The sequence below is a fragment of the Coenobita brevimanus genome, chromosome 16 (genome assembly GCF_032717465.1).
Source record: "Coenobita brevimanus isolate Jiangsu-jjx chromosome 16, ASM3271746v2, whole genome shotgun sequence".
NCBI classification, from domain to species: domain Eukaryota; kingdom Metazoa; phylum Arthropoda; class Malacostraca; order Decapoda; family Coenobitidae; genus Coenobita; species Coenobita brevimanus.
In genome coordinates, this window is record NC_136969.1 from 29,691,649 (window position 1) to 29,705,124 (window position 13,476).

General features: G+C 39.7%; 1 protein-coding gene across 1 annotated transcript in view; it reads left to right on the forward strand.

The window, feature by feature from the left end:
- Positions 1-13,476, forward strand: part of LOC145391033 (uncharacterized) — a 153,965-nt gene that overhangs the window by 98,612 nt on the left and 41,877 nt on the right. Inside the window, exons 5-6 of the mRNA XM_080265765.1 lie at positions 11,845-11,939; positions 12,279-12,408. Coding sequence (XP_080121891.1) covers positions 11,845-11,939; positions 12,279-12,408 — 225 coding nt within the window. The remainder of the gene's footprint in view (positions 1-11,844; positions 11,940-12,278; positions 12,409-13,476) is intronic.

Consider the following 13,476-nt stretch of genomic DNA (forward strand, 5'->3'; position numbering starts at 1 on the left):
CTCCTCTCCTCTCCTCTCTCTCCCTCCCTCCCACTTACTCTCTCCCTCAAGTACCTCTCTCATCCCTGCCCTCCCTCCCTGCCTCACAATCCAGTCCCTTCCCTCCCTCCCTCCCACCCAGTACCTCCCTCCCTCCCTCCCACCCAATACCTCCCTCCCTCCTTCTCTCCCTCCCTCCCTTCCCTCCCTCTTTCTCAGTGACTAACCCTCCCTTATGAACCTCTATTTGCCTTCCTCTTTCCCTCTCTTTCTCATTCCTTACCTGCCTTCCTCTTCCTTCCTCCCTCCCTCTCCTTTTTCCTCTCCCTCCCTCCTCCCTGTTCCCTCTTTCTCTCCCTCTCCCTTTTCCTCCCCCTCCCTCCTTCCCTGTTCCCTCTCTCTTCCTCTCCTTTCTCCTCGTCTTCCTTGCCTCCTTCTATCCTTTCCATCCTTCTCTCTTCCTTCTCCCTCTCCTTCCTTTTCTTTCCTCCCTCCCTCTCTCTTCCATATTCTCTCTTTCTCTCCCTCACTTCCTACTTGCTCTCCTCCTTCCCTCCTCCTCTCTTCCGTTTCCCTCTCCTCTCTCCCTCTTTTTCTTGTTCTTTCCCTCCCTTCCTCCTCCTTCATCTCCTTCCTTTTTCCGCCTCGCTCTCCTCCCTAGTCTCCCCCTCTTGCTTCTCTTTCCTCCGTCTTCTCTCTCTCTCTCTCTCTCTCTCTCTCTCTCTCTCTCTCTCTCTCTCTCTCTCTCTCTCTCACACACACACACACACACACACACACACACACCTTCTTTATGGAGTTCTATCTACCTTCGTCTCTCCCTCTCTCTCCTTCCCTCCTTCCCTCCAATTTTCTCCCTCCCTCCTTGTCTTCCTCACTTCTGTTCTCTACTTCCGTCCCTCCCTCCCTCCTTCCTACTTGTCTCTCTCCCCCTCCCTCCGCCTTTTCATAACTTCCTCCTCTTCTCCTCTCCTTACCATCTTCCTTCCTCCTTATTTTTTTCTTCCTTCTTCCTTGCCTCCTGTACTTACTCTTCTCCCTCTCCCTAACACCTTTACCTAAGTGATTTATTTTGCTTATTATACTTTAGTCTCCTTCTCTATGTAAATCCTTCAAACATCGCCATACTCTGATTAAATAGCGTAGAAAAGGATTTTAACCAGCCACCTCCAATAATAAATCGCTAAGGAAGAGGTGTTAGGGACCTTCCTTACCAGACGAAAATACAAACCTTGTTTTCATATATCAGTTCCTTAGACAGCACTTCCTTATGACAGACAGCCTCAAAAGGACCAAAATACCTGTTGCTGTTTGCTTTCCCTTGAACTTCTCTCTCTCACCTGCCTCCCTATCCCTCCCTGCCTTCTCCCTTCCTCCCTCATTCCTACCCTCCCTCCCTCCATCCATCGTTCCTTTCTTCCATCTTGCGACTTCTCTTTTTCCTCTCCCTCCTGCTTCTTCATTTCTCTTCACCCTCCTCAATCCTCCCCTTCTCCCTCCAGCTCCCTGCCTCTCTCCCTCTCTCCAAATCCTTTCTCCCTTGCTCTTTCCCCTCCTTTCATTCTTCTCCTTTTCCCTCTCCCTCCTCCTCCTCCTCCCTCTTTCCACCCCTCCCTGCCTAAACCCTCCCCCTCTGAAAACAGCAGCCATATATTACCTGTAAGTGACCTGCCCCTCACTCCATCCCGCCCAGGGAGGGAGGGAGGGAGGGAGGGAGGGGGGGAGGCAGGCAGGCAGGCAGGCAAGGAGGAAGGGAGGGAGGAAAGTAGCAAGTATTTGGGAAGGTGGAAGGAAGGGAAGCTGGAATGATGAATGGATGGATGTGTGAATATGTATTTCAATATAAATATACAAACAGACAGATAGATATAGATGATATAGATAGATAGAAACAGATATACACAGAGATAAAGATGGACGGATAATCATAATTTTATATAAACTGATATACGCAGATAGATAGATAGATAAAGATGGATAGACAATTATATATATGCAAAGACAGGGAGGTATGGCTTAATGAAGGAAAGGATGGAAATAAGAGAGAAATAAAAGTGAGGGGGAGAAGGAAGAAAGGATAAATGAAAGTTGGATGGATAGATGGATGGATGGATGGATGGACGGATGGACGGATGGATGGATGGACGGATGGATGGATGGATGGATGGACGGATGGATGGATGGACGGATGGATGGATGGATGGATGGATGGATGGATGGACGGATGGATGGATGGATGGATGGATGGATGGATGGATGGACGGACGGAGAAAGGAACCAATAAATGAATGAGAGATGAGAAGGGAGGAGGAGGTATGAAAAACGATAAGAAAGGATGAAAGGATGAATGAACGAAACGAAAGAGGTAACACAGTGGGAGAGGGAAGGGACCAGAAGGCGGGGTGAATGGATGGAAGGAAGAAGGGAGGGAGAGAAATAATTGGGGTGTGGGAAGAAGGAGGGAAGGAGAGACGGAAGGACGGAAGGAAGGAAGGAAGGAATGGAGGAAAGCAAAGACCGAAAGGGAAGAAAATGAATGAATGATGGAAAAAGGGAGTAAGGGACGAAGTGAAGAAAGGGAGAAATCCAAAAAAGGGAGGATGGGAGGAAGAGAAGCAAGGGAGAAATCAAATAAATAAAAGGAAACAGCTAAACAAAGAAAAAAAATGCTAAATCAAACGTATAAACAAAAATAAACAAGAACAGAAGAAATAGGTGAGTTAAGGGTCGTTTGTCAGTAGATCAAAATTAAAACTATAATCAAAAGAAAATTTAAAAACGAAGAATAAATATGGATTAAAAAAAAATAAACCCAACAAGCAAGCAAAAAAACAAATCAATCAATCACAAACAAGTCCCTACTCAAATCAATAAAAAAACACAGAAAAAAATCATACAATAACCCAAAAAATGCAAATGCAAAAGAAAGGCAAAAAATTAACAAAAAAAACAAGTAATTACCAACAAGCAAAGCAAGATAATCAAGGAGCTAAGCAAGGAGGTCCAGCCAAGCCAACTGCAGCAAGAAAAACACCCAAGAAAATTACCGCTTGAAATTAAAGGGAAGGAGGACGCCGTGGGGGTTGGTGTGCTCCCTTGAAGGACAGGCGTAAGAAAATAGCTGAAAAAAATCATAACCCTTCAAAAATAATAATAATAATAATAATAATAATAACCACTACTTCCTCAAAAAGAAAAACTAAAACTAGAAGTACATTAATCGTCAGGAGCAAAATCGTGTAAAAGAAATATAACAAAGGACACCTGATAGCCGCACCCACCCCAACCAAATCAACTACACATCACAAAAGGCGTCATTGCTAATATATAGATAGATAGACAGATAGATAGATAGATAACCCCTTCGTAAGAAAAAAGAAAATCACTAAAATTAGAAGTTATTTTTAGGGTGCAATAATCATGAAAAAAAATATAAGGAAGACAAAGGATCACTCTGACAGACGCACCCACCCCCGTCCTATCATCCACTCCACCACACTACTCAGACACATTCTTAAAATGTCCCAGACGCACAAAAGACACTACAAATGCCCCTCACACTCAACTTTTCCTTCCCCCCCCCAATAAGTGAGACGCTCTATAAAACTCTACAGCTGCAACTTGCCAGTTTTAATCCTCCAAAACGGTTAAAAAACAGAATGAGTGAATGACACAGTTAGGGACACACTTTGGAACTGGTTGCCTCTATAGGGACGGCAAAATTTTAATCAAGTGAAAAGACTACAACTGAATTATATTTTAAGTCTGCATGCCTTCGTGAATTTATGTGTTCACACATACACACACACATACAGAGAGAGAGAGAGAGAGAGAGAGAGAGGGAGAGTGTGTGTGTGTGTGTGTGTGTGTGTGTGTGTGTGTGTGTGTGTGTGTGTGTGTGTGTGTGTGACGATGACGAAAACGACGACGACGACGATGATGATGATGATGATGATGATGATAATTTTAAAGTGACTGGGGGGGGATTGATGGATTTTCTGAAGGAGTTTTATGGAGATAGTTAAAGGCATTTTCTTGTTAACCCCCCCCTTCTCTCTCTCTCTCTCTCTCTCTCCCCTAACACTACTTGCATTCCTCTCATGCTTTCATATTCTTCTTTACATCTTTCTTTTTTCTTCATTCCTCCCTCCTTATTTTCCCCCCCCCTCTCTTCCTTCCATCCCATCCTTCCTTCGTTCCCTTCCTCCATCCCTCTTAAACTTGCCTCCTTCTCTCCTCTTCCTTACTTGCAGTCTTCCTTCATTTCCTTCATCCAAATCCTTCACCTCCTCCTTCCTCCCCATCTTCTTTCTTCCCTCCCTCAAAATTCCTCTCATCCCTCCTCTTCCTCCATCCCATTTTTCCTTCCTTTCCTCCCAATTCTTCCCATTTTCTCCTCTTCTCCCTCTCTTCCTCCCTCTCTCAAAAACTCCTCCCATCCTTCCGCTCCTCCCCTATCCCATTTTTCCCCTCCCTTCATCCCAATTTTCCCATTTTTTCCTCTTCTCCCTCTTTTCTCTCTTTTCCTCTCAATTTTCCCATTTTTCCTCTTCTCTCTTTTCCTCCCAATTTTCCTCTTCTCCCTCTTTTCTCTCTCTTTTCCTCCCAACTTTCCCATTTTTTCTCTTTTTCTCTCCTCTTTTTTCCTCCAGATTTTCCCACTTTTCTCTTCTCTCTTTTTTTCTCTCTTTTCCTCCCAACTTTCCCATTTTTCCTCTTTCCTCTCTTTCTTCCTCCCAATTTTCCCATTTCCTCTAGTCTCTCTCTCTTTTCCTCCCAATTTCCCCACTTTTTCCTCTTTTCTTCTCTTTTTCCTCCCCCTTTTCCCATTTTTCCTCTTCTCCTCCCTCTTTCCTCCCTGTCTACCTACACATTGACATTCTGATCACGGCTGGTAGTGTACGGTAGATAAAATAGATAAAATAGATGCTTATTCACGGGACAGCAAGAGAGCGTGAGAGGGAAGTAGATTTTGGAGGGAAAGGCAAAATATTTAGGGTAGAAGGTAGATGAAATTTGTGTCTATTTTGCGTAGATTTACATATACACAAAGACCTGAAAAGATACTGATGTCCTTCTTGGTGTACAATAATAATAATAATAATAATAATAATAATAATAATAATAATAATAATACTGTAATAATAATAATAAAAAAAAATTTAGTGGTTGTAGTAGTAGTAGTAGTAGTAGTAGTAGTAGTAGTAGTAGTAATAATAATAATAATAATAATAATAATAATAATAGTTACAGAAGTGAGTGATGAAACATTGCTACTGTGGGAGACTTTTTATACGTAAGTTTGCGTTGTAAATAAAATAAAATAAATAAATAAACGTTTGTATGTATGTATGTCAGTACTCGGATGTATGTATTCGTATGTATGTACGTATGTATGTATGTATGTATGTATGTATGTACTGTATGTATGTATGTATAAATTAACACAAATGAAAAAAAATACTAGAGGATAACTGGAAAAATGGATAAAAACAGATCTTGTGGACAGCATTTTTTTTTTTTTTTTTTTTTTTGTGCTGAGGAAAAAATACATATGAAAGGATGAATAAAGGGATGCTATGAGTAGAAAGGGATTTATTTTTCTTTTGCCACAGAGAGAGGAGTAAATGTAAAATCCATCTATCTGCTTATTTATCTATCTATTTATACATCTGTCTACATCCATCTATACGATTTTATTCACTCAGCATAAGAGATTTTTTTTTGGAGGGGGAGGAGTTAAAAATAGCCTTCTCTAACTCCTTCATCAAAATCAAAAACAATCCCCCATAAGCTTAATATAATCGTCTAAAGTTAAAAAGAAATTATATAAGACGTTCTAGGATTGAAAGAATTTAGAAGGATAGCTTAGAAAGACTCCTAGGCCGACCTAAGTAAGATTCTTGATGTCTAGGTTTAGGGGAGGATGTGAAAGAGGGTAAAATTGTGAGTTATGTGAAGAAAAGTAAGGGGATGAGATATACGGGGCGCTAGGCAGAGTGTGTGTGTGTGTGTGTGTGTGTGTGTGTGTGTGTGTGTGTGTGTGTGTGTGTGTGTGTGTGTGTGTGTGTGTGTGCGTACTATCATCCACTCATCCCGCAATAAGAAAGTAGGCTACATCAAACGAAATGAATGCCATGGTGGAGAAATTCTAGAGACAGGGAAGTACTTTAAGAAAAAAAAAAGATAAAAAAACATGAAAATGAAACTAAGGAGCCTCAAGAAAGCAAGGAGGGAGAAGAAGAAGAAAAATAAGAGAAACTGAGGAGGACCACAGACTATATGAAGAAGAAAACAGAAAACAGAAAAAAAAAAAATGTTTGGGTAAATATGAGTATGTTTGAGGCATTGTGGTGCTGACGGTGCAAGAAAGATGTGAGGTATGGACTGGAGAAGTGAAAAATGGAGTGAATGAGGAGGTGTTGGAAATGGACATGAGTGAATGACAAAGTAAAAAAAACATGGGTGAATGACTAATGACAATTATGGTTAACCAGGTGACAGGAAAATAATTAAAAATAAATGTGAATGAAAATGAACTAATACGTAATACAAAAACAATTAGGAGAGAATGAAAAATGAAAATGACTATAAAGAAAGACAAAAATAACTATGGCTAGAATAACAGCATAATAAAAATAATAAAAAGATATAAATAATAACGAATATGGACTAATAATTAATACACAAAAGGGAGATACTCGTATGGAAGAACAATGCCTTTGACTAAATCTGAGAAAGACAAAAAAAGAACCATGAGTAACAGACGACAACATAAAAAAATATATATAAGTAAATATGAGAATGAAAATGGACTAAAAATGACTATACAAACAGCAATTGACTGAATAAATGAAAAAAAAATACAAAAAATAAACTGGGCCGTAATATAAACGATCAAATAAAAATAAAGAAAAATGTATACGACTCGTGTATAGACGGAAAAAAAAGTAATAAGAAACAGAATTAATATGAGATGAAAATAAACAAAAAATGAAAAAAAAAAAATAATGTGAATGCATGAGAAATAAACCAGCGCATTTAACAAGGCGAATATTACCGAAAAGACTGTGTAAAGGATCCAAAATTTATTGAACAAGTGCTAGTATGAACGGAAAAAATAAAAACGAAAAAATAAAAACGAAAAAAATAACCTCTACACGCATTAAACATAGTAATAATAGGTATGAGTGAAAAATTTTACGTAAGGCCAAAAAAAATTGTATACGATCAAAAATATTGTGAAACAGGTCGAAAAATTATTAAGAAAAAAAAAAAGATACGGCAACGAAATAATATAAACATAAAAAAATGTGGAAAAAAAAGGGGAGGGTGAACGTGAATGAGTGAAAAATTTTTGTGTATACCCCCATCCAAAAAAAAAAATAAAAAATGTATGGGTGAGAATGAATAAGAGGTGGACAGGGAAAGAGGGAGTGTGTGTGATGTAATATTCATAATGTGTAGGTGGAAGGAAGCGGGCGTGATATATAGCAGGATAGCCGCTGAGTTACGGTGCGGTGGAGTGGCAGTGGATGAGTGGATAGAGAGTGGATGAGTAGGTAGGGATGTTGGCTGGCTAGATGGATGGATGGATGGATGAATGGCTGGATGGATTGATGGATGGTCTATTAAGCATATGATTATAGACTGACAGGTAGATTTCTGAATTAGAACATGAAATGACGCAAAAACAGCGAATATATATGGAGAGAGAGAGAGAGAGAGAGAGAGAGAGAGAGAAATAAATGTATGGAATACAAGAATAGACATGTGCAAAAAAAAAAAATAATAATAATAATAATAACAATTCAAGAAAAAAAAAACTGGAAATGAGAAAAAGATGAAATTGAAGACTGACGAAAAGAGGAGAAAGAAGAGAAAGAAAATATTACGAAAAAGAGAAAATAAAAGAAGAAGTAAGAGTAGCCATTAAATTCTTGTACGAAGAGTGACAAGGAAAATATATATAAGTACAGTAAAATGTCCCGGAGGAGGAGGAGGAGGAGGAGGAGGAGGAGGAAGAGAAGGAGGAGGAGGAGGAAAGAAAAAATAACACATGAAGAAGCAAGACAAGAAAAAGAGAGAAAAAAAGGAAAACAAAATAATAATAATAAAAAAAAACAGAAGTATGTGAGTAAAAGAAAAAAGAGAAAAAGAAAATATTTAAGAGACACAGAAGACAAGGAAAAAAACACGAATAAAGCGAGACAGGAGAAAACTGGGGAAAAAACACAGAGAAAGATAAACGAGCGAGATACAAGGAGAGAGAATAAAATTTTTAAGAAAGTGAGAGAGAAGATGAGAAGAAGAAAGAAATGTAAGAAAGATGAAAGACAAAGTGAAGGGAGACGGAAGACGACGTGGGAAAGAAGTGAAGAACAAATTTGGGTGACGTACGAGAGAAAATTGAAAAATGTAAGGGGAAGGTGTGAAAGGTGATGAAAGTAAGGATGTGAGAGAGAGAGAGAGAGAGAGAGAGAGAGAGAGAGAGAGAGAGAGAAAATTAAAAAATATAAGGGGAAGGTGTGAAAGGTGATGAAAGTAAGGATGTGTGTGTGTGAGAGAGAGAGAGAGAGAGAGAGACAGAGAGACAGAGACAGAGAGAGAGAGAGAGTTAAGCAGATACTCTCACTTGTAGAGCTTCCTTTAGCACACAAATTACGTATGAGGGAGAGAAAGGCAGAGAAGAGGAAGTAGAAGAAGAAGAGGAGGAGGAGGAGGAGGAGGAGGGAAAGTGAGACAGAAGAAAAAGATAATGAAAAAATGAAAAACAAAAAGGAAGAGGAAGATTAGGGTGAGAATGGGGAAGACAGGCAGTAAAAGGTGAAGGAAGGAGAGGAGGAGGAAGAAAGGAAGGGAAAAAGAAGGAAGAAGAGTACAAGAATTTAGTAGGCAGGAAGGAGAAAGAAGTAAAAGGAAAAGAATGAAGGAAGCAAGTGAAGGAAAGGAGGAAGAGAGGGAAGGAAAAATAGGTGAGGGAAAAAAGAAAAAATTGGAGGCAAAGAAAATGTGAAGAAGTGTGAAGAAAATGAAGAAAAATACAGAAGGAAAAGAAGACTAAGAATAAGTAAAGGAAATAAGATGAAGGAAAGACGAAGGAAATAATAAAATAATAAAGACGAATGGAGGAAGGGGAAAAGAATGTGAGGAGATGAACAGCTGGTAATAAAGAATGATAGAAAGCATTAATACGAGGAGAGAGAGAGAGAGAGAGAGAGAGAGAGATGGTAATAAAGAATGATAGAAAGCATTAATACGAGGAGAGAGAGAGAGAGAGAGAGAGAGAGAGAGAGAGAGAGAGAGAGAGAGAGAGACGAAAGTCGTCAGACTGAACTGGATGATGATGATGATGATAATATCAGTACAGTAATAATAATAATAATAATAATAATAATAATAATAATAAAAATAATAATAATAATAATATGATAATAAGAGATATTTGCAGGTTATAAGCCTGACATAATCTTTAAATCTCTCTCTCTCTCTCTCTCTCTCTCTCTCTCTCTCTCTCTCTCTCTCTTATCCCTCGTATCCCTTCTCCCTTCCTCTTTCCTCCCCTTCCCTCCCCCTCTCCCCCTCAGTTTTCATTACTCCCGCCTGTCCCGCGTGATAAGGGAGGGGGATTGCCGCCCCCCTTGCATGGAGGGGGGAGGGGGAGGGGGGGAAAAATAAAGGTGAAAGGCGAAACACAGTAAGTCACAGTTCAAGCAAAAGAGGAGAGGAGGGGAGCAATAAAGGACTTACTGAAAAAACAAACAAATAAAGGAAGGAAACATAGGTGATAAGGAAAATAAGACAAGGAAAAAGATATGAAATAGGAATATAGGTCTTAGTGAGTAAAGCAATAAAGGACATAATGAAAAAACAAATAAATAAAGGAAAGAAAAACAGGTGATAAGGAAAATAAAGCAAGGAAAAAGATGTGAAAAAGGAATATAGGTCTTAATGAGTAAAGCAATAAAGGTATACTGAAAAAAAAAATAAGGAAATAAAAACAAGTGATAAGGATAATAAAGCAAGGAAAAAGATATGAAAAAGGAATATAAGTCTTAGTGAGTAAAGCAATAAAGACTACAACGAAAAACACTCTTAATAAAGGCCAGAAAAAGATTATAATAAAAATCAATACAGGAAGGAAAAGGATATGAGAAAGGGAAACAGGTCTTCTTGATAGGAAAATTGGTAAGGGTAAGAAAAACACAATAAAGATAAATAAATAAAGGAAATAAAAAGCGATAAAAAATAATAAAGTCTCAATAGGAGCAAAATCTGATACAGCAGATGAATTTGTAATGAAGGAAAATGAGTGAGAAATGAAAATGAGGAGGGAAAATGAATGAGGAAAGAAAATGAGGGAAAATGAGTGAGGTGAATGAGGGAAAATTAATGAGGAAGGAAAATGAGGAGGGGAAATGAGTGAGGAAGGAAAATGAGAGGGAAAATGAGTGAGGAAGGTAAATGAGAGGGAAAATGAGTGAGGAGGGAAAATGAGGAGGGGAAAATGAGTGTGAAAGTAAAATGAGGAGGGAAACTGAGAAAAGAAAATAAGGAGGGAAAATGAGTGAGAAGGAAAATGAGGAAGGAAAATGAGGAAGCTTAATGAGGAGTGAAAATGAGGGAGGAAGGAAAATGAGGGAAAATGAGCGAGGAAGGAAAATGAGGGAAACTGAGTGAGGAAGGAAAATGAGTGAGGAAGGAAAATGAGGAGGGAAAATGAGGAGGGAAATGAGTGAGGAAGGAAAATGAGGAGGGAAAATGAGTGAGGAAGGAAAATGAGGAGGGAAAATGAGTGAGGAAGGAAAATGAAAAGAGAAAATGCGTGAGGAAAGAAAATGAAGAAGGAAAATAAGGAGGGACAATGAGTGAAGAAGGAAGAGGGAAAATGAGTGAGGAAGGAAAATGAGGAGGGAAAATAAGCGAGGAAGGAAAATGAGTAAGGAAGGAAAATGAGGAGGGAAAATAAGTGAGGAAGGAAAATGAGTGAGGAAGGAAAATGAGTAAGGAAGGAAAATGAGGAGGGAAAATAAGTGAGGAAGGAAAATAAGTGAGGAAGGAAAATGAGTAAGGAAGGAAAATAAGTGAGGAAGGAAAATGAGTGAGGAAGGAAAATGAGTGAGGAAGGAAAATGAGTGAGGAAGGAAAATGAGTGAGGAAGGAAAATAAGTAAGGAAGGAAAATGAGTAAGGAAGGAAAATGAGTGAGGAAGGAAAACATGGAGGGAAAATGAGTTTGGGAAAATGAATAAGGAAATAAACAATGGTGAAAGCAAAGAAGCCGATACAAATTACAAAATAAATAAAAATAAATAAAGGTGACAAAGAAACGAAAAGAGGTAAAGAAAGATAATTAGTGACAGTAAAGAAAAAAATAAAGTTATAAAGAAAAAATAAAGAAAATAAAGACACTGAGGAAGTACTGAGAGTTAAGATAGGAAACGAGGCTGCCTATCTATCTATCTATCTATCTATTTATCTACCAGTCCTCTATTTTTCTATCTATCTATCCTTCTACCCTATTTTCCTATTCCCAAAATCTACATATTTGTCAACCTCTATCTATTCACGAAATCCACGTTCATCTATCATCCATCTATTTATTTATCTATCTATCCAATCGTGTCCTCTATTCCCAAAATCTACATATTTTTCTATCTATCTATCTACCCCATTTTGTCTTCCTAATCTATACATATTCTATCTATCTATTCCTGTTTCTATCTACCCACAAGATCAATGGCAGTATCATCTATCAGTTTATCTATCTAATCCATTTTCTTCACCAATTCTACATTTTTTATCTATCTATCTATCTATCCCTGTATCTATCTATCTGTCTATCACTGTATCTATCTATCCACAGGGTCGATGGCGGTAGATAGCCTGGTGTGGGTGTTAGATGGGGAACAGATAGACGATACCTGGGCGGCCATGGGGACAGGTGTGGCTATCAACCAGGTAAGAGACAGACCAGGTAATTTCTATCTATCTATCTTCTGTCTATCTCTCCAGGTGGGGGATAGGTCACCTCATTTCTATCTCTCTGTCTATCTTCTCATCTCATTTCTATCTCTATCTCTGTCTTCCTTCTATCTCTAGGTGGGAGAAAGATCACGTGCTATCGATCAATTCTATCTGAAAGTGAAAGATGACTCTGTGCTTTCTATCTAATACTTAATCTATTTCTATCCACTTAGTCCATTCCTTTCTAATCTACATATTCTGTTTACACGTCAGACTATCTCTCTAGCTATCTACCCATCTATCTATTAATTCATCTATCTATCTGCCCCACAGCTGACCCTAAGCGAGATTGGGGAGAAACACCGCAACGCCCACCTGACCTGTCGCCTGACCGCAGTCGACCCCCTCCACCCCCACATCTCCGCCAACATCACCGACATCTCCACCACCATCACCATGTTCTGTGAGTCATGAGGGGACGGGGAGGGGAAAGGAGGAAGGGCTAGGAAGGGAGGGGGAAGTGAGGGGGAAGGGCTGGGGACAACTGGGAGCTGTTGGGGAGGACTGGGCAATCAAGGAAACACATACCAAGACATCATCATCTCCACCATCATCACCACGTTCTGTGAGTCATGGGGGGAAGGGGAGGGGAAAGGGGGAGGGGGAAGGGGTAGGAAGGGAGGAGGAAGGGGTAGGAAGGGAGGGGGGAAGCTCTGGGGACGACTGGGAGCTGCTGGGGAGGGATGGGGAATCGAGGAAACAATTATCACTGTAATTACTTCGACCCTCTTAAGCATCATCTACTACTACCACTAATGTATTCACCACTATCACCAAGTTCCGTGAGTGGTGGGTGGATGGGGAAGGAAGAGGAAGGAAAGGGACGATGAAGAATGGACAGGAAGCGTGAGGATAGGATGGGGAAGGGATGAGAACAACTGAAGAGATATGAAAAATGACTAAAACACACACAAACATCAACAAACTGGGACCTCTCAAATGCTTTAAGTCCATCATTACCACCGTCATCTCCACCACCCTCATCGCCAAGTCTGTGAGTCATGAGGAGATGAAGATGGGAGAGGAAGGGACAGGAAGGGAGAAATGATTTTTGGGAAGGGCCTAAAACTGTTGGGAAGGCCTGGGAATACAAGGAAATACAATCATCATCACAATCAACCCTCTCACATCACAACCATCACCACTGATATCACCACTAACGTCATGTTCTGTGAGTGATGTTGGGTGGGGATGGGATAGGATTGGGAATGATAATATGGTGGGGTTGTGGGAGGGGAATGGAGGGGAAAACAAAGACTAAGGAAGACAGACAAGAGGAAGGGAAAGGATGATAGATACAGGGGAAGATAGACAGAGGGAATGAAGGGATAGAAGGGAAAGGGAGGGACAATAAAGGTTGGGAAATTGAAAGGAAGAAAGGTTAGGATGGAGAAAGGAGGGAAAAACATTGCGTGGAGAAGACAGATAGACAGGAGGAAAAGGAAGGGAGGAAAAACAAAGAGAGAAAAGG